At 47.3% G+C, this 20590-nt stretch overlaps 1 protein-coding gene across 3 annotated transcripts in view; it reads left to right on the forward strand.

Annotated features, from left to right (window-relative positions):
- The window catches only part of Ubr2 (ubiquitin protein ligase E3 component n-recognin 2), an 86426-nt gene that overhangs the window by 42059 nt on the left and 23777 nt on the right, over nucleotides 1–20590 (forward strand). For 2 of the 3 annotated variants that reach the window (XM_076557710.1, XM_076557709.1), the window contains exons 18-33: nucleotides 1263–1328; nucleotides 2419–2541; nucleotides 2656–2719; nucleotides 3347–3471; nucleotides 4874–4926; nucleotides 6277–6379; nucleotides 7149–7197; nucleotides 8540–8694; nucleotides 10865–10967; nucleotides 13675–13784; nucleotides 13879–13959; nucleotides 14582–14760; nucleotides 15407–15606; nucleotides 16453–16546; nucleotides 17397–17558; nucleotides 19700–19803. In XM_076557710.1, coding sequence (XP_076413825.1) covers nucleotides 1263–1328; nucleotides 2419–2541; nucleotides 2656–2719; nucleotides 3347–3471; nucleotides 4874–4926; nucleotides 6277–6379; nucleotides 7149–7197; nucleotides 8540–8694; nucleotides 10865–10967; nucleotides 13675–13784; nucleotides 13879–13959; nucleotides 14582–14760; nucleotides 15407–15606; nucleotides 16453–16546; nucleotides 17397–17558; nucleotides 19700–19803 — 1771 coding nt within the window. Of the gene's footprint in view, nucleotides 1–1262; nucleotides 1329–2418; nucleotides 2542–2655; nucleotides 2720–3346; nucleotides 3472–4873; nucleotides 4927–6276; nucleotides 6380–7148; nucleotides 7198–8539; nucleotides 8695–10864; nucleotides 10968–13674; nucleotides 13785–13878; nucleotides 13960–14581; nucleotides 14761–15406; nucleotides 15607–16452; nucleotides 16547–17396; nucleotides 17559–19699; nucleotides 19804–20590 lie in introns of those variants that run through there. The other variant, XR_013046756.1, reaches the window with a different exon arrangement.

The raw sequence follows: 20590 nt of genomic DNA on the forward strand, positions 1-20590 counted from the left end.
GTTAGCCAGGGCTACATAGTGAGACTGTCTCAAGAAGAGAGGGAGGGAGGGAGGGAGGGAGGGAGGAACGAAGGAAGGAGGGAAGGAACGAAGGAAGGAGGGAAGGAAGGAAGGAAGGAAGGAAGGAAGGAAGGAAGGAAGGAAGGAAGGAAGGAAGGAAAGAAGGAAGGAAGGAAGGAAAGAAGGAAAGAAGGAAGGAAAGAAGGAAGGAAAGAAGGAAGGAAAGAAGGAAGGAAAGAAGGAAGGAAAGAAGGAAGGAAAGAAGGAAGGAAAGAAGGAAGGAAAAAGTAGGGGTTGGCATTAAGATAAAAATTTCTTTTATTTGCCGGGCAATGCTGATGCACGCCTTTAATCCCAGCACTTGGGAGGCAGAGGCAGGCGGATCTCCGTGAGTTCGAAGCCAGCCTGGTCTACAGAGTGAGTTCCAGGAAAGGCACCAAAACTATACAGAGAAACTCTGTCTTGAAAAAAAACCGAAAAGAAAAATTCTTTTTTTTTTTTCTTAATTATTTATTTTATTTCATGTGCATTGGTGTTTTGCCTGCGTGTATATCTGTGTGAGGATATTGGGTCCCCCGGAGCTGGAGTTATAGACATCTGTGAGCTGCCATGTGGGTGCTGGGAATTGAACCCAGGTCTTCTAGAAGAGCTGCCAGTGCTCTTAACTACTGAGCCATCTCTCCAGCCCCAGAAAAAAATTTATTTGACTCTAAAATTGAATGAGATGTGCGCGTGTGTGCATGCATGCGTGTGTACGTGTGTACGTGTGTGTGTGTGTGTGTGTGTGTGTGTGTGTGTGTGTGTGTGTGTGAGAGAGGGAGAGAGAGAGGGAGAGGGGGAGGGGGTGGGGATGGGGATGGGGGTAGCTTTTGTGGAGGTCACTGTATGACTTTGTGCAGTTGGTCCCCCTCCCCACCTGAGGTGAATTCTGGGGATCAAACATCACAGTGAGGGCTTTATCATCTCAACCATCCCTGCTCCCCTCCTCCCCAATTTCAGAAACTCTAAACTTTCCTAAAGCAGTCTTTTGTTGTTGTTGGGAGACCCAAAAAACTGTAACGACTATTAATGGATATCTCTAGTTGGTTTATTTGTGCTAAGGTAGTGTTGACTAAAAACCCACGCCTGATACATGTGAACAGAGAGGCACACACTTGTGCTTACACAAACCCACATGCTTTTTCTTGGAGTGGGGGAATGATCAGGAAGCCATATCCACCCATCAAAGTTTATTAGCTAATGTAATGAATTATTGTTTGTAGATCTATTACTACCACAATGTGAAATGCAGACGGGAGATGTTCGACAAGGATATAATGATGCTTCAGGTAATGGATTAAAAGCCCTGACTTCAGGGGATGGCGAGTCTTGGTCTCCTCCCACTGAGCTAACCACTTAACGCTCATTCCCAGACATGGGACTCTGGCCTGCCCTGTCTGCTAACACTCCCCACTCAAGGCCAACAGCCTGCACAGTGCTTCCACCTGATTCCCGAGCTCTGCAGACTCAGCATGCCAGATACGGCTTGTTTGTTTCCTAGCCGCCTGCCTGTCAGGCTCACTGCCTTGGGGAATCCACCCAGGTGTTCAAATCAGAACCCCTGGCTGGGAAGATGGCTCAGTGCTTTTGCTGCTCTTCCGAGGACCAGAAGTCTGTGCCCAGCACCCACGTCAGGCCCTCACAACCACCTGGATCTGAGACCTTTCTGTGACAGGCATAGCACTCACGTGGCAGACACACACACACATGAACATCATTTTTTAAATAGAATAGACTGGCTTGGAGGCTCACACCTTGAATCCCAACACTTGGGAGGCAGAGACAGACAGGTCCTTGTGAGTTCAAGGCCAGCCTGACTACATAGTGAGACTGTCTCCAAAAGACAAAGAATAGGAACAGCAACAACAGGAATATGACGGGGTTGTGGAGACGGTCCAGCATGGCTGCTCTTCTAGAGGACTCTAGTTCAGTCCCCAGCTACTGAGAGCCAGTCTGAGTCAAAATTTTTTAAATGACATTAAGAGAGAATTAAAACTAATAAAAATACAGCAGGCAGTCTCAATAATAGTATACGTATTTACAAACTAAAGCTTAGTTGATATTTGTCTCAGTTCCTAGCAGGCAGTGAGCCCTGATAGGAAAGTGCAGCCAGACTCATAGAAGTATCCTGTGAACTGACCGAAACAGAGGCTGGGGCAGGCCCTGCAGTTTAGGTTTTAGGGGGCATTGTGTAGATTATTTGACCAGCTTAGATTCCTGGGTACCATATAGGGTCTGTGGCTAAGCAGGCGTCCATCTTTTCTTAGAATTGGTGGCCAATAAGCTGAGTTTTCTTGTGCAGACTAAAACACCTCTCACTCACAAGGAATGTCCCTCCTTACCCTCCTCTCCTCCTTTCTCTCAAACAAACAAAAAAAGACAGGTGTCTCCATGATGGATCCCAACCACTTCCTGATGATCATGCTCAGCCGCTTTGAACTCTATCAGATCTTCAGCACGCCTGACTACGGGAAAAGATTCAGTTCTGAGGTCACCCATAAGGTAAGAGCCTGGGTCCCAAGCCCCTGAGGGCTGAAGAAGCCTCTGCTGTTAGGGTGTGGTCACCATCAGGAGACAGCTTGTCATGTTCTAACCTCTGAACTCCCCTTCCTGCAGGATGTCGTTCAGCAGAACAACACCCTAATAGAAGAGATGCTGTACCTCATCATCATGCTTGTCGGTGAGTTCGGCCGGCTCACGTGTCTGTAGGTGATGGCAGTGGGCACCTTGCCCTATCTAGGACAGGGCAGTGAGTAGAGCTGCTGCTGCTGCTTAAATCCTGCCTGTGCTTCTCCTCTCGCTGGTTCTTGGTGTAAATGGCTTCTTGACCCGAAGGTGGTAATTGCAGTTGCTCAAGCCCATGGCTCACAGTGTCTGCTCATTATCTGTGTCTCCAGGCCCCTGCCCCCCGTTTTCCCAGTTCTCTCATCCCTCCTGCCCGGTCATTCACCTGCGGTTGCAGACTTGTGTGGCCATAGAGTAGCAAATCCAACTGGCAGGGTGACGCTCATGAAGGGTCTCAAGGTGAGACCTTGCCTGCCCCAGACAGAAGCGGAAAGGAAGTCCCCCTCCCCGCCACCAGAGGCGGATAGGGCGGAAGCCTTGACTACTAAGGCCCTCTCCCTTCTCATCCTTCTCCAGAGCAGCCAGCCACCCTCAGGTCTGCTCTCTCCAAACCAGTCATTACTGTCTCCCGGGAGAGCGACTCAGTCCGAGGGCTGTACTCTGTTGCGGGAACTAGAAGGATGTATCACATGAGTGTCGTGGGTCTGTAAAATGTGTGCCTCTACCTTTTCGTTGTGGACAGGAGAAAGATTCAGTCCTGGGGTTGGACAGGTGAGCGCCACAGATGAAATTAAGCGGGAGATTATCCACCAGCTGAGCATCAAACCGATGGCCCACAGTGAGCTGGTGAAGTCTCTACCTGAAGATGTAAGCACCAACAGTTTTTAGAAGACTCCCCCTGTGTGCGGGGTCAGCCTCCCCGTGTGTGTGAGTCCGTCTGTGTGCTCCCCGAGTCCATAGGAGCTGCACTCGTGGGATGTGGGGAACTCAGCTAGTGGACTACTATGAGTAATTTAAAAAGAAAATACTGGGAACGCTGATAGAAAGCAGAGCAGGGAGAGATAGAGGACACTACGGATGTGGTTCTTAAGCCGGGCGGTGGTGGCGCATGCCTTTAATCCCAGCACTTGGGAGGCAGAGGCAGGTGAACTTCTGTGAGTTCGAGGCCAACCTGGTCTACAAAGTGAGTTCCAGGAAAGGCACCAAAAGCTACACAGAGAAACCAAAAAAAAAAAAAAAAAAAAAAAGAATGGTTCTTAGAGCTAAGTTGTTTTGGTTTTTTTGGGGGGGTTTTTTTGGTCCACTAGAGAGAGTGCATTTTAAGGTCTTTCTGAACTTGCCATGGCTGCACAGAATACTTTCTGTGTTGTTTATTAGGGGGGAGTGAACTACACTCACTGAGTTGAGCAGACCCCTCGAGTTTTCAGAGCTTTTTCCTTCTTAGGCACCAGAAGAGTCTTCCCCCACCTCCACTCCCCGATTTTGGTTTTTTGAAACAGTTTCTCCACGTAGCCCAGGCTGGCCTCAGAGTCCCCTGCCTCTGCCTCTGCAGTGCTGGAATCAAAGGTGTGCATCACCACAGCCTGGTGGAATGAGCCATCATCTTATTGAGGTGACCAAAGTCACCTTTGCAAGGACATTCATAGCTTGAATGATACTTGTTTCTCCTCCCAGTGCCATCGTCTCAGCCACCTCATCCTAAGCCTTGGGCCTTTTCAGAACTTCAGCTCCTGTAGCTGGAAAAGGCCTTTATTGTCATTAAGGCTCCATTGTGTTTGTTTTGGTGTGTGTGTGTGTCTGTGTGTCTGTGTGTCTGTGTGTCTGTCTGTCTGTGTGGGGTGTGTCCACTTGGGAGTGTAGGTGCCCAAAGAGCCCGGAAGAAGGTATTGGATCCCCTGGAGCTGGAGTTAGAGATGCTTGTGAACCACCTAATGCGGGTCCTGGGAATTGAACTCAGGTCCTCTGGAAGACAGCAAATGCTCTTCCCTGCTGAGCTGTCTCTTTAGCCCCCTCCTCAACGTGTTCTGCCAGAGTTAAAATAGATCAACAGCCCAGGGCTCTGCAGTTGCGGCTCTTGATCAGTTGGGTTGGCCTTGCCCAGTCACATCATCCTGACACCTTTGGTGCTGACATGGTAGTTCAGTGGGCAATGCCTCAGCCTTCTGATGGTAGTGTTAGGATGTGTCCTGGCCCAGGCTGGCTAGCACACTGCTCAGAGTGCTGCAGCTGCGCTCCATACCGCTGAGCATGCTGTTTCTTGCCACTTTAGGAGAACAAGGAGACCGGCATGGAGAGTGTCATCGAAACCGTTGCCCATTTCAAGTGAGTTTATGCCATATTTTATGAAGTTTTCATTTTTAAACGTTTGTTTATTTTGTGTGCACCTATGCTCACAGCAACGTGACATAACAGAAGTCCAAGGACAACTCGAGGAAGTCAGTTCTCTCCTAGGACAGGCGTTCCGGGGATTGAACTCAGGTCATCAGGCTTGGCAGCAAACGCCGTTTCCCTCCGAGCCGCCTTTCTGGCCTCCATAATCACTTTTCTTAGTGTGTTTCTTTTGATAAAACCAAGGGTGAAGCTGTCACTTGGAGAGTGACAGGGGTTTTCAAGTTTGAGTTCTAGAGTCGGCTTCTCATTGGTGTTTCTCCGGATCAGGCCGCACGGGCCAGTAAATACCTGCAGAGGGGTCTCCTTGTCTCAGACTAGGCATTCAGAGCTGTTGGGTTCCAACAGTAGGAATTGAGCTTAAGCAGTGATTTGAGCGAGTTCATCATTTGCTGCCATCTGAAGGTGCTATCTGAGTGAGGGTTGAAGCCTCCTCAGAGGGATGCCTCCCTGTGTCCATGTGCTCCCCAGGCCACCGGCTCTTTTGTTTTTCTGTTGGGGCAGTTCATCTTTTCGGAAGAGGTGGGTGGGCGTGTCGGGGGTGTGTGTGTGTGTGTATGTGCGCTAGATCCAAAGGAAAGCAAGGTTTATCTCCTGAGGAGTTCCTCCATGCCGCCTCCACAGCAGTGCCTCAGCTGACACTCCCGCTAGTCCCCGCCCTTGTCAACCTCACTCACTCTGGGGTTGGAGATGTTGTTGCTCTGAACTGAACTCAGGAGTTAGTGACCCCTCTACACCGAGCTCCTCTCTGCCTGGAACACTTTCACAATCTGTGGAGTAAATGGGTGGACCCTGTGCTGCCTTACTCCGTTCACCTTGTGCAGCAATGAGGTAGAGCATCTTGTCCTGGTTATTGACCGTTTGTAGACTATAACGCCTTTGTGTCATTTTCTTCCCGGCCCTTTACTGTAGTGTTATTTCACACAGATAGTTTAATGCACTCTGCCCAAGAAGAATGTTCTAGAGCATATTACCTGTTACACCGGAAGAGCTAGCACCATGCATCGTGGTGTGCAGGGCTTAGAAATGCTGCCGTTGAAGCCTCATCTGCTGGGCTTCTGAGCTGCGGCTCCCTCGAGTCCGCTTTTGCAGTTGGGACCAATTCAAAGTGGAGGTGCTGGGCGCCACGGCTCCAGCGAGGGCTCTGGGTGTTAGTGTCTTGGTGACCCACAGCACCGTCGCAGCTGGACGCCCGAAAACAGTGTCGTGGACAGCTCCAGTCCTGCTGAAACGTCGAAGGCTTCTGGTATACGTGACTTTGCTACTGATGTTCTTCACCCATAGGAAACCTGGGCTGACAGGACGAGGCATGTACGAGCTGAAGCCAGAGTGTGCCAAGGAGTTCAACCTGTATTTCTACCACTTCTCCAGGGCAGAGCAGTCCAAGGTGAGGGGGGCTCAGTGCAGTAGGAAGTGCTAAGTCTGTTTTCCCTGTGAAGAGCAAGCTGGTGCTGCCCTTCAGACACTGGAAGTGGATCCCGGAGGACACGGATCGCTCAGCCACTGGTCTAACGTGGCAGGGTCCTCACCGGGTTGTCTGTGCGTAGGTGAATATTTCAAATGCACATACACACACCTGACTTTATTTGCTTGTTTGTTTATCTGTGCTGGCATCAAACCCAGGACCTTGCCTGTGCGAGCAAGCACTCGGCCACTGCAGTGCATCCCCAGTTCATTTCTCGTGGCTTATATCAGGATCCACTAGCCTGTTTGACACACATTCAGAACCAGTACTATTCGATAAGGGTTTTGAGACTTAGATTTTTGCAGTCTTCTTTTAACGTACTTTTTCAGTAAATGGTGTTAAAAATAAAAATTATTGTGAAGTTTTTATTTTGTTTTGATATACTTCATAACATTCAAGCCTAAGTTAAGTTTCAGGTTTATCCCTATTTTCCCCAGAGTCTTAAAGAACAAAAAAATTAGCCTTGATATGTGAGTGGTAGGGGGAGGAATAAACATTAAGGAGGTAGAAACCATCTACTCAAGCCACACACATTGGCTTCTGCCTGGAATCCAGGCAGAAGGATCAGTTCAAGGCAGCCTGGGCTACAGGTCCCTATCCTTGTGTGGGGGGGGGGGTCTGTTAAAGGCAGATGCTGATGCTATGTGTTATGTATTGTAATCCTTGTCCCTATTATGTTGTCTCTCATTAGGCAGAAGAAGCCCAGCGGAAATTGAAAAGACAAAACAGGGAAGATACAGGTATTTAATCTGCTTTCCAAAAGTCCGCATCAGTCTCTCACTGACAAAACATGGCTTTCTGTTAGTCACAATGATCACCCTTGGTAGGGTGGGAGATTCAAGAATAAGCTTTTCATGTGAGCTTTCTCCTGGTCTGAAGAATAATGAATGTAGTAGTACTGAGATGTTCTGCACACTGGAAGATGTTACTCCCTCCCCACACATCTGGAGATGGTTCTGAATTGGCCAGGACATCCCATGTGTACCTGCAGTGTCTCCGTACTTCCTCTCCGCTCCTTGTGTTCCACGTGGTGCTGCTTATGATTGACAAGGGTTTCAGGATGGAGAAGGTGGCCCAGGACAGTTCTGTAGCCTCTGCAGTACGACCCCTTTTCCAGCTTGCCTGCCTTCCAACCATCTCACAGACAGGAACGCATAGGCCACGAGTCAGCAGGCTAGAGACGACACTGTAGGTTAAGTGCCTACCACACAAGCTTGAAGACCAGAGTGCAGCTCTCCAGAAGACAAATACAAAAATAAATAACAGTGGGGGGATGGGGCTGGAGAGATGGCTCAGAGGTTAAGAGCATTGGCTGCTCTTCCAAAGACCTGGGATAAATTCCTTGCACCCACATGGCAGCTCACAGCTGTTCGTAACTCCAGTTCCAGAGAATCTAACATACTCACACAGACATACATGCAAGCAAAACACCAATGCACATTAAAATAAATAAATAAATAAAAAGGGAAGAACCTGGGTGGGTTTTGGTGTCCCGCTTTTCATCTCAGCAAGCAGGAAGCCAGCAAAGCCAGGGACGCCCCAGAGCAAACCAGCTAGCTAGACTAGCCAGCCATCAGTAGGTCTGCCTTGGGATAGGACGTTTTCACAAAGAAATCCAGGGAAACACCCAGCATCAACCTCTGGCCTCCACACACTGCACCCACACTCACACATGAACACACACACCACACATGCACACCAGGAGATCCGAAAGTCTGTTGCAAGTCACTGTGTAGTCAAGGCTTTTATGGAGCTCTCGAGACACTGCTGGAGGTAAGAGAGGCTCTGTGTGTAGCTGGGGCTGTGGTGTTCGTTCTTTCTTAACACACAGCTGTCCTTGTACGTGTGGTTGACATTGAGAATGTAAAATACAGCGAAAAGATATTTGCTAATAAACGTCCTTTAGTGAAGACCATCGAAAGGACCTAACAAGTCAGGTGTGGTGGCTCACACCTTTATCCCATACAGAGGAGGCAGAGGCATGGAGAATCTCTGAGTTCGAGGCCAGCCTGGTCTACAGAGCGGTCCCAGGGCTACACAGAGAGAAGTGACTCCCTTAAACGTGTTCTCCTTTATTCCTAGCACTTCCTCCTCCGGCTCTGCCTCCGTTCTGCCCCCTGTTTGCGAGTCTGGTTAACCTTCTGCAGTGTGATGTCATGCTGTACATCATGGGAACAATACTGCAGTGGGCTGTGGAGCACCATGGGTCTGCCTGGTCGGAGTCTATGCTGCAGAGGGTAGGTTTACTAGCATTCAGTTTTCTGTGCCTGAGAAAGTCTGTCTCAATACACAGAAGAGTGAGGACCACGTGATAGTTAATGACCTCCTCTTGTCTCTGATGAACCAACCATGTGCCTGCTGATATTTTTATACCAGGTGGTTATGGTTAACTGGGTCCCATCAGCCAGACTGACTCAGTCTCTTGATCCCAGCCTTTGCAAAGTCTGGGGTCCTGACAGAGTGTAGATGCTTTCACGCCTGTTCCTCATTTGAAGAACCTTTAGCTCGTCAGTGTCTGTATTTCACCGATAAAGACATTGGGGCGTGGACACTTGGGTTCCTGTAACTCAAAGGTGGTCAGTGCAGAGCCGGCCCTGCTTGTCAGTCTGCAGTCCTCAGATCCACACGCGCTCCGTGAGCAGCTGTGGTCTGTCCACTGTGTCTGGGGGACTGAGTCTCAGCGAGGTCCACCCAACCTCAGATCCACACGCGCTCCGTGAGCAGCTGTGGTCTGTCCACTGTGTCTGGGGGACTGAGTCTCAGCGAGGTCCACCCAACCTCAGATCCACACGCGCTCCGTGAGCAGCTGTGGTCTGTCCACTGTGTCTGGGGGACTGAGTCTCATGAGGTCCATCTAACTCCCTGCTCCTCCACTGATGACATCATTGTAGTTCAGTCAGTAGAATGCCCACTCTGTATGTACAACCAGGACGTATAGCCTCAGAACTCTGGAGCAAAGCTGTGTTTCCAGGCTAAATAGATGCAGGCGCTGTCTCTGAGGGCCTCCCAGCCAGAATATCATGTAAAAGCAGAAAGGCCAAGGGTTCAAATGCAGACAAGCCTTCCTCTAACAGCTGCCGTTCTCAGACTGTCGCAGCAGTCTGCCGTGTATCGTGGGTTAAGGCGTGTGGATACTTCACCCTCCCCTTTATAAGCACGCATTTGAGATGTAAGCGCAGGCAGCTGTGCTATCCTGGAGATTGCCACTGTCGTGGGAGAAAACGTCCGTGGGGACCGATGAAGCCAGAATGAATGGTGTTCATCCTGTACGCAGATCTGTCCTCAGGCGTTGCCCTGCATGGAGGGGAAGCTAGAGCACCTCACGCATCCCATTCATCCTTGGAAGCAAGATAAGACTAGTGAGCCACAGAGCATAGACTCAGTGCGTCAGGTTCCTCCAGACACACGTGAGGATGCGAGCCAGTGGGGGACTGTAAACGTGTAATACACACGTGAGGATGCGAGCCAGTGGGGGACTGTAAACATGTAGTGCACATGTGAGGATGTGAGCCAGTAGGGAACTATAAACATGTAATACACATGTGAGGATGTGAGCCAGTGGGAAACTGTAAACGTGTTAATACACATGTGAGGATGTGAGCCAGTGGGGAACTGTAAATGTGTAATACACATGTGAGGATGTGAGTCAGTGGAGACTGTAAGCATGTAATACACATGTGAGGATGTGAGTCAGTGGGGAACTGTAAACATGTAATACACATGTTTATAAGCATGTAATACACTGTGGCCTTCAAGATAAAAGTATCTCTAGTTCAAATGGTAGACATTTAGTCCTTACACAGGCTGGAGAGATGGCCCTGGCTGCTCTCGGAAGACTAGGGTTCGGTTCCCTGCACCCACATGGTGGCTCACAACTGTCTGGAACTCTGGCTTCAGGAGATCTGACACCCTCTTCTGGGCTCCTGGAGCACCAGGCACATGGTACACTGCCATACATGAAGTCAGACACACAGACACATGAACCCAGTGGAGACAACAACTAGACATTATTAGGATGAGTAAGTGCGGGTCAGATGCCTAAAGTCTTGGATTTGGCCACCTGGTTAGATTTCTTTTTTTTTTTTTCAAGGCTGTAGTGTAGGCACAAGACAAGCTGGAAATTGCATACACGCATACACTGCTTGTCACAGCAGCAGCTGGAGAGAACCCTGAGAATTCACACTTGAGAGCTCTTCCTAGCTGAAATGGGAATTTGTATCTTTGCCAGGAATTCTCTGTTAAGATACAAACTTGACCTCTGACTGAATAAACAGTTGAGATTTGTTTTCATCATGTTTAGTCTCTGGCTTGTCATTTTTCAATAGTAAATATTTTTGTTCTTTTTTAAATACTTTTATCTTGGTTTTTCTATTTTTTATTTTCTAAACATGAGACTTTTTGCTTGAGGTGCTGCATTTGATCGGGATGGCCCTCCAAGAAGAAAAGCACCATTTGGACAATGCCATGGAAGGGCACGTGGAGACATTCACCTTCACTCAGAAGATTTCAAGTATGTGTAGTCTTTCCATCCATTCACCTTGCACTCGCTGAGTGATTTTAAATAGTGACTCATAACTGCTATTACTTGACGAGTTCTAAATGGTTATACTGAATTCAAGTGTTGAAGGCTGCCTTGTCCATCTGTGAAATGATGCTGTATTAGATCCCAGGAGAAAAAAACTCTTTGGGACTGTATATTAGAGACACTGGAGCTGGATGATAGTGTCACTGCATCCTAACAAAACTATTTAGGGTCTGTGCATGCTTTAGTACACATATGTTAACCCACAAACAACAGAAAATAATGTGGAGTCGTTAGCTTGAAAACTGGTGTGACAGATCACTTCTCAGCCTTTTGAGATTCAAGTGAACTTGGTCCAGAGGCTCCCCGGAGGAATCGATTACTGTGTGGTCCCTATATGAAATTGGTGTCACACATATATTTACCTCTAGGATGTACTTACACTTGGATAAACACAAGAATGTCAGCATTTCACCTTTATGTTATTGCTCTTAGCTTACAAAAACATGGGGGTAGGGGGTCATGTCTGCAGTGGTCAGAATCAGAAGGTTAGCTGGAGGAGACTGGATTCTAGCTTTATATAAAGAAATTGACAGCTGGGCAGTGGTGGCACATGCCTTTAATCCCAGCACTCGAGAAGCAGAGACAGATGAATTTCTGTGAGTTCAAAGCCAGCCTGGTCTACAAAGTGAGTTTCAGGATAGGCTCCAAAAGCTACACACAGAAACCCTGTTTCAAAAAAAACAAAAAACAAAAAACAAAAAAAAAAAAATTGACTTTTTTGTTGTTGCTGTTTATTTTTGAGAAATGTGACTTTTTAAAGGGCCAGGGAAAAGTTGTTTTGTGACTTTTTATTTTTAAAATTTTCAAGCAATCCTGAGTTCAACCCTCAGTAATACACACATACAGTATCAATTTTTTCAAGATGTATATACATTTACATATTAGCTGTGTGTGATATACGTACTCATACATTATATATATATATATATATATATATATATATATATATATGAGAAACAGAAGCTGAAGGACTTATGTAGTAATGGCCATATACATACCCCCAGACTTTACCAGTTAATACTTTGTATGTTTGTGACAAGCTATGTAGTTTGTCCTAGCTGTCCTGGAACTTCCTATGTAGACCTGGTTGGCCTTGAACTCACAGAGATCCTCCTGCCTCTGCCTCCCAAGTGCTGGGACAAAGATGTGCACCGCCACATCTGGCAATACTTCACTCCTTTTTTCCCGTCCCCTCCCCCAGACAGGGTTTCTTGGCTGTTCTGAAATAGACCAAGCTGGCCTCGAACTCACAGAGATCTGCCTGCCACTGCCTTATGTTACTCTTGAAGGTTGCAACTATGAATCTCTATTGTTTAGGATTTTTTTAAATATATCTTGTGGATTTTGTATAGTCATTCATATTTTTTGGATCAGATTGTGCCATTTTCTGCCCATGATAGCCCACACATTTGGTTTCTGTATTTCTCTCTGCTCCCAAAGATGATCAGGCTCAACCTGTGCCTTACCTGCCTAGCTCATCAGCAGCCATTTGCTGAGGTGTTTCTGGGTGAACTCACGTGCTGGGATGGGAGCTAGGAATTCCTGGGTTGAGAGGATTATTTCTGTCACTTCTACATTTCTTTTAAGTGGTGGTGAGAATATTTCATTGCCCTGTAAGAGAACGGTAGGACCAAGAAGTGGTCCTGTGTTGGATATTTGCTCACACTGTGAACCCCGAGTTAGCATTTGCATTAATTAAATAAAATTAACCTTGGGTCAGGAGGCTGAGTTAGCAACTAGTTTATAGGAAGTAATCCTAGAGCATCAGAGGCGTCTGGAAGAGGTAGAGCGATGCACCGGAAGGAGTAGGGGGATTTGAAGTGGAAGGATGCTCTGTTTGGTTAGACGCCAGCAAGGTTAGCTAGGTGCTACTCAGCCTCTCTGAGCTGGCAGGTTTTCACCCAGCCTTTGAATCTCGAGTTTTATTTATAAATAGAACGATAGCGATTTAGTTAAAGCTACCTTTAACTATAGCATCAGAGCTGGTGCCTGTGGGAACAGAATTCCCGCCAGGCTGCGACCTGAGGCCAGGAGAGAAGCAGGCGGGTAACTGCGGAGCTGCGGTTGCTAGCTGAGACAGATGAAGGTGCAGCCGCTGTGCTGCAGATAAGCAGCAGTCCTGTTTGTCATGGCATGTCGTTTCCTCCTTTGTGCCCAAGCAGGTGGTAAGAGCAGAGGTAGAAGCTGCCTCTGCCCACTGCACATGTGCTGTGCTCTTCATAGGCACCAGCCTTTCTGCGTTCTCTCTCTACCCGCATTTCCCTTGAGTTCTCATCCTGCCTTCTGCCTTCTTTGGCAACGATGCTTTTTGTTTTCCAATAACCACACCAAAAAACCTCGCTGAGTCCAGTCATCATCTGATCATTATAAGGTGTCAGTTTCAGGGGATGAGTCCCAAGGGCTGGTTAGCCCGCTAGTCAAGCCAGTCACTGAACTCCAGGCCCAGTGAGAGATACTGTCTCCAAACATAAGGTAAAGAACAACAGAGGAGGTCCGCCCAGACACACACAAGACCGTCTGAGTGCGGTCAGATGATGGGCGGCAGGTGTGGTGAGCAGTTCCGATCCTCCTCGGCAGGGGTGAGTGCTGTGCAGTGTGAGCTGTGCTTACGCCTTTTACTTCTCGTTCCTAGAACCTGGTGATGCACCCAACAACTCCCCGAGCATCCTAGCGATGCTGGAGACGTTGCAGAACGCTCCCTCCCTGGAAGTCCACAAAGACATGATTAGGTGGCTGTTAAAGGTAACATTTCCACATTGCTTTGTGTCTTGTGAGAAACATTAAACACTTGTTATTTGTAATAGCATTTCATCAGGATAACAGATTTTTTTTTCAGATGTTTAATGCAATTAAGAAGATAAGAGAGAGTTCCTCCACCAGTCCTGTGGCAGAGGCAGAAGGAACCATAATGGAAGAGGTAAGAAAAAGCAAGCTAAGCCAGACAGTGGTGGCGCACGCCTTTAATCCCAGCACTTGGAAAGCAGAGGCAGGTGGATCTCTGAGTTCTAGGCCAACCTGGTCTACAGAGTGAGTTCCAGGATAGCCAAGGATGTGCTGAGAAACTCTGTCTGGGGAAAAAAACAACAACAAAAGAACAAGCTAGAGCCAGGCATGCCAGCATATTCCATTAGCCCCAGCACTCAGAAGCAGAAGCAGGTGGAGCTCTGAGTTTGAGCCTAGCCTAGTCTACATAACTTGTTCCAGGCCAGCCAAGACTGTTACATATTAAAACTGTATCTCCAAAAAAAAGGTAGACTAATAATACTAAAACTTTAGTAGGTTAGTATGAACAAATTAAGTTTCTCTGCAGTAAGTCAGTAGTTGATATTATTCACAAAGGTTAAATTCCAGAAGAGGCGTTTACTAACTTATAGCAATTTTCTAGTTTGTCTTTTCCCTTAGCATCTTAGATTGCCTCTTGCATTTCTATAAGAAGATGGTGGCATGTATCTTAGTTAATGCCTACAGTGCAGATGCTTTGCTTAGGGGGAAAGACAGTGTGGCCTTTAAGACTCTAACTGAATGGAGCATCATTCCAGAGCTCAAGAGACAAAGACAAAGCAGAGAGGAAAAGGAAAGCAGAGATTGCTAGACTGCGCCGGGAGAAGATCATGGCGCAGATGTCGGAGATGCAGCGGCACTTCATTGATGAGAACAAAGAGCTCTTCCGGCAGACCATAGAGCTGGACGCCTCGGCCTCTGCCCCTCTTGACAGCAGGTAGACAAGAGAACGGCCTTTAACACTTGACCATTGGTTCTTCCGTGTGCTTTTAATGCTGACGGAATTGAGTGGGAGTGTGGGTAATTTTGTGGCCTCCATTAAATGGTGTTCACTTCTAGGCCAGGGAAATAGCCCAAGGTCAGCTAGTAAACTGTGTACCAAACAAACAAGAATCTGAGTTTGCTCCCAGAACTCACAGAAAAAAGCCAAATGCTGGCACATGCTTGTAGTCCCAGTACTGGGGAGGTAGTGACAGGCAGGTCCCTCGGGCAGTGGCCAGACAGCCTAACCTAATCAGCAAGCCCCAGGCCAGTCAGAGGCCCTGCCACCTGGGGTTGACCTTTGGCCCCCACATACACACACAAAAGAGAAATGTCTAGCTCTGGGTAGTTTGTGTATCCGCCTAGAACGTTATTTTCTACAGGGAACCTTTGACATTCAGGAGAGAATGAACACTGTAGGCTGGAATGTGCTGCAGGCAGATTGCTCTAAAGATTAGAGATGGTTTTAAGCACATGAAAGACTCCTACCACTTCCTGTTTAAAGACTACGGGTTCAAAATGTACCTACCTGGACTCTGTCATTTAATGATTATAGACACTTCCCAGGCTCATTCAGTATAGTCATAACCTTTTTATTGCAGCCCTCTGATTTCAGATACAGCGCTTACAGCATTGGGCCCTGCGCAGACCCAGGTCCCTGAGCAGAGACAGTTTGTCACCTGCATATTGTGTCAAGAGGAGCAAGAGGTCACTGTGGAGAGCAGGGCAATGGTCTTGGCAGCGTTTGTTCAGAGATCAACTGTGCTGTCAAAAGACAGAACCAAATTCATCCAGGATCCAGGTCAGTTCCAGCTTTTGTACTGGATTGTAAGCCAGCGTCACTGACAAAAACATACAAGCAGCCTCCATGCCAGACATCCTGATTCACATCTGTAATCACTGCACTCGGAGACTGAGGCCAGAGGTGGTTCTGAGTTCAAGGCCAGACAGGGCGATAATACGAGACTGTGTCTCGTATTTCTTAGCATTTCTTCTCGAAGCTCAGGGCATGAGGCATGATGGGGAATTGGAGTCTCTGGGCAACCAAAGCTTCAGCTAGATCATGATCCTTTATTATCCGGAGTGTGTATCAAAACTCATAGATGCTCAGGTCCCTATATAAGATGGTATAGTACTGGGACGGAGCTCAGGGGCTGAACACTTGCTGGGAATGGGGGTCTGGCTTCTATCCACAGTACTAAGCAGGGAAACCCTGCTCAAATGCATAGAATTTGCATGTGACCTTGGGGAATCTTCCTAGATACTGGATCTCTAGGTTACAGTTTCGATGCTGTGTAAGGAGAGAGTGACAAGGACATAGGCAGGTGTGTCAGGACCCATCATAGAGGGTTCCCCTGGACATTTGGTCTGCCTTCAGTGGACACCACAGATGTCCTGGGGATGGAGGGCCAGCTACCTAATGCACTTCCACCCTCACAGTTCAGGGCTGTTTGATTTCCACAGGTGATGAGATTACAAGAGTCTCAGTTTTGCAGTTACCAGAGGCTTGCCTAAGTTGGTGATATCTAAAGTCAGAGTAAATTAGCATTTCCTCACCCAGGTCTTTACAAATCTAAGGACGCACGTTGATCATAGGAAAGATAAATGCTTAGAGTTTTGTTTTGTTTTTGTTTGTTTTGTAATGCAGAAAAATATGATCCATTATTCATGCACCCTGATCTGTCTTGCGGAACACACACTGGCAGCTGTGGGCACGTTATGCATGCCCATTGTTGGCAAAGGTAAGTTATATTCTTACATTACTCAAAAGAAGCCATGTGAAGGCTCAAAATTGACTTTTAAAGCAAAGAACATTTCATTCTGAGGGTGGGGATAAAAAGAACTAAAGATGCTAGCAAACTTCTTATATATTTGACTAATATAAGTACTTGCTTTGTAATGAATGTAAAGGATTAATAAGAAACTTCTAGAGTGTCGGATACATTTTAATGTAGCTTTGTATCAAAATCTCCTTCATCCCTCCAGAGAAGAGAACAGATCTCTATTAGGTAACAAGCTGGAAGGACAGAAAGATTTGGTACAGTAGGGTAAACTGAGTCCCATAGCGATATGAGTAGTGCATTCTTTCTTCAGGTCCAAGGGGAGCAGTTCTGGATTCCAAAGGTGTTAGCTAGTCCATGCTTTGTGGCTCTGAGGCTGTAGCAACTGTCTGCCGAAAGGGGGACCCTCGCCCTGTCTGTCCTGGTGTTTCCTGTGCTCCTCAGCACTGGGATTCCAGCACTGTACTTTCCGTCAGTGTGGCTACCCCAGACAAATGACCACCAGCCCTGAGAAAGTGGCCCGACAGTGAGAGCACCGAGAAGAGACTCTTCCCACTCTTGAAAGCTTATTAGAGCAGTCAGGTTTTGTTGTTGGTGGTGGTGATGATGATGATGATGTTTCTGTGTTAAGACTCCAAATCCACTTTGAAGAGTAAAATTGCTCTTCAGGTCAAGCTGCCTGTGTCTGAGACAGTTCGGTTGAGTTCAGGTTTTTAATTGTTTGAGAGAAACATGACCCCGACTGCGGCTGCCTGCACTCCCGCCGCCGCCGTGGCTCCGTGGGTGCTGACCCCCTTCTCTAACTGTGCAGGTATTTCGACTCCGTCCAAGCTAAGGAGCAGCGGCGGCAGCAGCGGCTGCGCCTGCACACCAGCTATGACGTGGAGAACGGCGAGTTCCTCTGCCCGCTCTGTGAGTGCCTGAGCAACACTGTGATCCCCCTGCTGCTCCCCCCGAGGAACGCTTTCAGCAGGTGAGCCAGGGCGGCAGAGCTTCGCTTAGTAGATGGTGGAGGGGGAGACTCGGCTCTGGGGAACTGCATAATGCCCCCCAGATAACCTTCTGGACGTGTTATCCAGGCACTTCTCCTAGCAGATCTGTGGAGTTTGATTGTGATCTTTAAAAGGGAACAAGCCAAAACACAACTTTTATTTCTAGAGCTCCTACTTTAGAGATGTTCCCTCATACTTCCCAAAGACCTCAGTCTGTTGTTGAGTGTGGTATCGCATACCTTTAGTCCCAACATTGAGAGGCAAAGGCGGTTAGATCTCTGTGAGTTCTAGACCTGGCCGCACAGTAAGACTCTATCTTAAAAAAACAAACAAACTCTTCTGCTCTCCATATATTTACATGGCACACACAGGCACACACACCATACACATCCACAGTAAATAAAATTAAAAGTGATTGAGTGCTAGAGAGATGGCCTAGCCATTAAGAACACTGCTGCTCTTCCAGAGGACCCGGGTTCAAGTAAATCTTTAAAAAATAACTATAAGTTTTTAACGTAAGTTTTATGGATATAAATTATCTCTTTCTGTGCAGTTCTTTGAATTCAGTTCAGAGCAGAGGCTGGGTTTTCTGTTCAGTTTAGGGACTCTGGCTTTGGCTTTGGTACCATAAAACGTTTATAATTGTTGTCGGGTTCCCATTTCCTCTGTGCTCTGGAACTGCAAAGGCACATCCTGGTGCTAGCCTACCTCTGTATTTGAACGAGGAAGTGTCAACTGCCTGTTCAGTTGGTTCTACTTGTGACTTCGGTGGCTAGTTTGGGTTCTTTCTCATGGTTGTTAATGATGGCATATGCTGTGGATATTGCTCTGTATAAATAAACACTGATTGGCCGGTAGCCAGACAGGAAATATAGACAGGACTAACAGGAAAACAGAGAGGGAGATTGCCTGGAGCCGCTGCCAAGACAAACAAGATGTAAGGTACCAATAAGCCATGAGCCACGTGGCAAAGTATAGATTAATAAAAATGAGCTAAATATAAGAGTAAGAGCTAGACAATGATAGGCCTGAACTAATGGCCAAGCAGTTTAATTAATATAAGCGTCTGTGTGTTTGTTTTATAAATGGGCTCCGGGACTGGCGGGACTTGGTGGGACCCAGAAAAAACAAAGCTCTCCAACTACAGGCGTAGCCATAAGTGAAGGATGGGATAGGACAGTTTGGGACCTCACATAACTGAGTTCAAGGCTCAGCTCTGCCCCTCAGGACCTAAGTCAGGCTGCGTGGCTCAGTGTCCCTGTTTATAACATGGGCACAGTCATACACAGGCGTATTTGGAGGATCAGGTGGGATGCTGCGGGCATCTTACAGTAAGGGCATTGCTAAGCTTGTCACTGAGCATGTGGTGAAAGTTTGTGGAGGTGGTAACGGTGAGGCTTAAGAAGTTCTGCCATATTTCATTACTAAAAATAAGTGACACTTTCTATGATATCGCCATCATTGATCAATATAATTTCATTTCTGTTGGCCAGCGTCTTCTGAGTTTTTTGCTTCCATTGCTGGCATTAAATCCATAATCTCACACGGGTAGCTGTCCCCAGTCCATCATGTGACAGTGGGAGGACAACTTTTGGGCGTCTGTTCTCTCCTGCCACCGTGTGGCTCTAGGATTGACTTGGGTTGCCAGCTTAGCAGTCAGTCCCGTACTCCTCGGCCACCTCACTAGACCGAGATTGTTTTGTTTTTAATACACCGAATGGTCCTGGCCTGGCTTGGGTTTTTATTGTGTGTGGGTGTCTTGCCTGCATGAGTGTCTGTGTCCCATGGTGTGTTTGGTGCTCACAGAGGCCAGAAGCAAGTCTCGGTCCTCTGGAATGACGAGTGGTTGTGAGCCACCGTAAGGGTGCTAGGAATCAAACCTGGGTCTTCTAAAGAAGCAGCCAGTGCTCTTAATTAACCTTTAAGCCATCTCCTTGCCCCATAACCTTGATTCTTAAATATTTGAAATACGTCTAAAATATGTATTTTATCTAAGAAAGCTTTTGTAACTTGTTTTCCTGTTTGGTTTTTGAGATTCGCCTGGCACTGCCCCCCTGACAGCTTTTGTGACTTAATGAAACTAACCGATAAAGAATGAAGCGTGCTCTGTTATCTCTTCTAGGAGGTTAAATTTTTCAGACCAACCAGATCTGACACAGTGGATTAGAACACTATCTCAGCAGATAAAAGCATTGCAGATGCTTAGGAAAGAAGAAAATGCCTCTGGTAAGTGCTGAAAAAACGATTCTGTGTGTGTGTGAGAGAGGGAGGGAGGGAGGGAGGGAGGGAGGGAGGGAGGGAGGTGGTGTTTGTGTGTAAGTGTGTGTGTGTGTGTGTGTGTGTGTGTGTGAGAGAGAGAGAGAGAGAGAGAGAGTGTTCAATGTTCGTGCATGCCCATGCACATACTGTGGCGCACATATTGAGATCAGAAGAAACTTATAGGAGTTGGTTCTCCTACCATGTGGGTTACAAGTATCCAACTCAGGCCATCAGCCTTGGCAGCAAGTTTCTTTACCCACTGAACCATCTCACCAGCCCTGGTAACCTGCCTTCTTTTTCCTCTAAAGTGTAAGTTGATTGGAAAATGTGTCTCCAGACAAAATTGTTTTTAAGTGTTTTAAAACGAGAGTCTAGAGAGATGGCTCGGTGATTCAGAGCACTGGCTGCTCCGGCAAAGGACCTGAGTTCAGTTCCCAGCACCCACATCACAGGTTTGCAGCTGCCTGTAATTGTAATATAACTGCGGCGATCCAACACCCTCTTCCAGCTCTGGCAACTACATGCACATCTGTATTCACTCACAGACACGCATACACACTCAGAGAAATAAAAAGGACATTTTTAAACATATATGTAATAGGGCCTGGAGAGAGAGCTCCGTGGTTAAGAACGCTGGTTGCTCTCTTAAAACATCTATATTCAGTTACCAGCACCTGCATGGTGGCTGTTTATAATTCCAGTTCCAAGGAATCTAGCACACTCTTCTGACCTCAGTGCGGACCAGACACACACA

Source organism: Peromyscus maniculatus, chromosome 21 (assembly GCF_049852395.1).
Source record: "Peromyscus maniculatus bairdii isolate BWxNUB_F1_BW_parent chromosome 21, HU_Pman_BW_mat_3.1, whole genome shotgun sequence".
Taxonomy (NCBI): domain Eukaryota; kingdom Metazoa; phylum Chordata; class Mammalia; order Rodentia; family Cricetidae; genus Peromyscus; species Peromyscus maniculatus.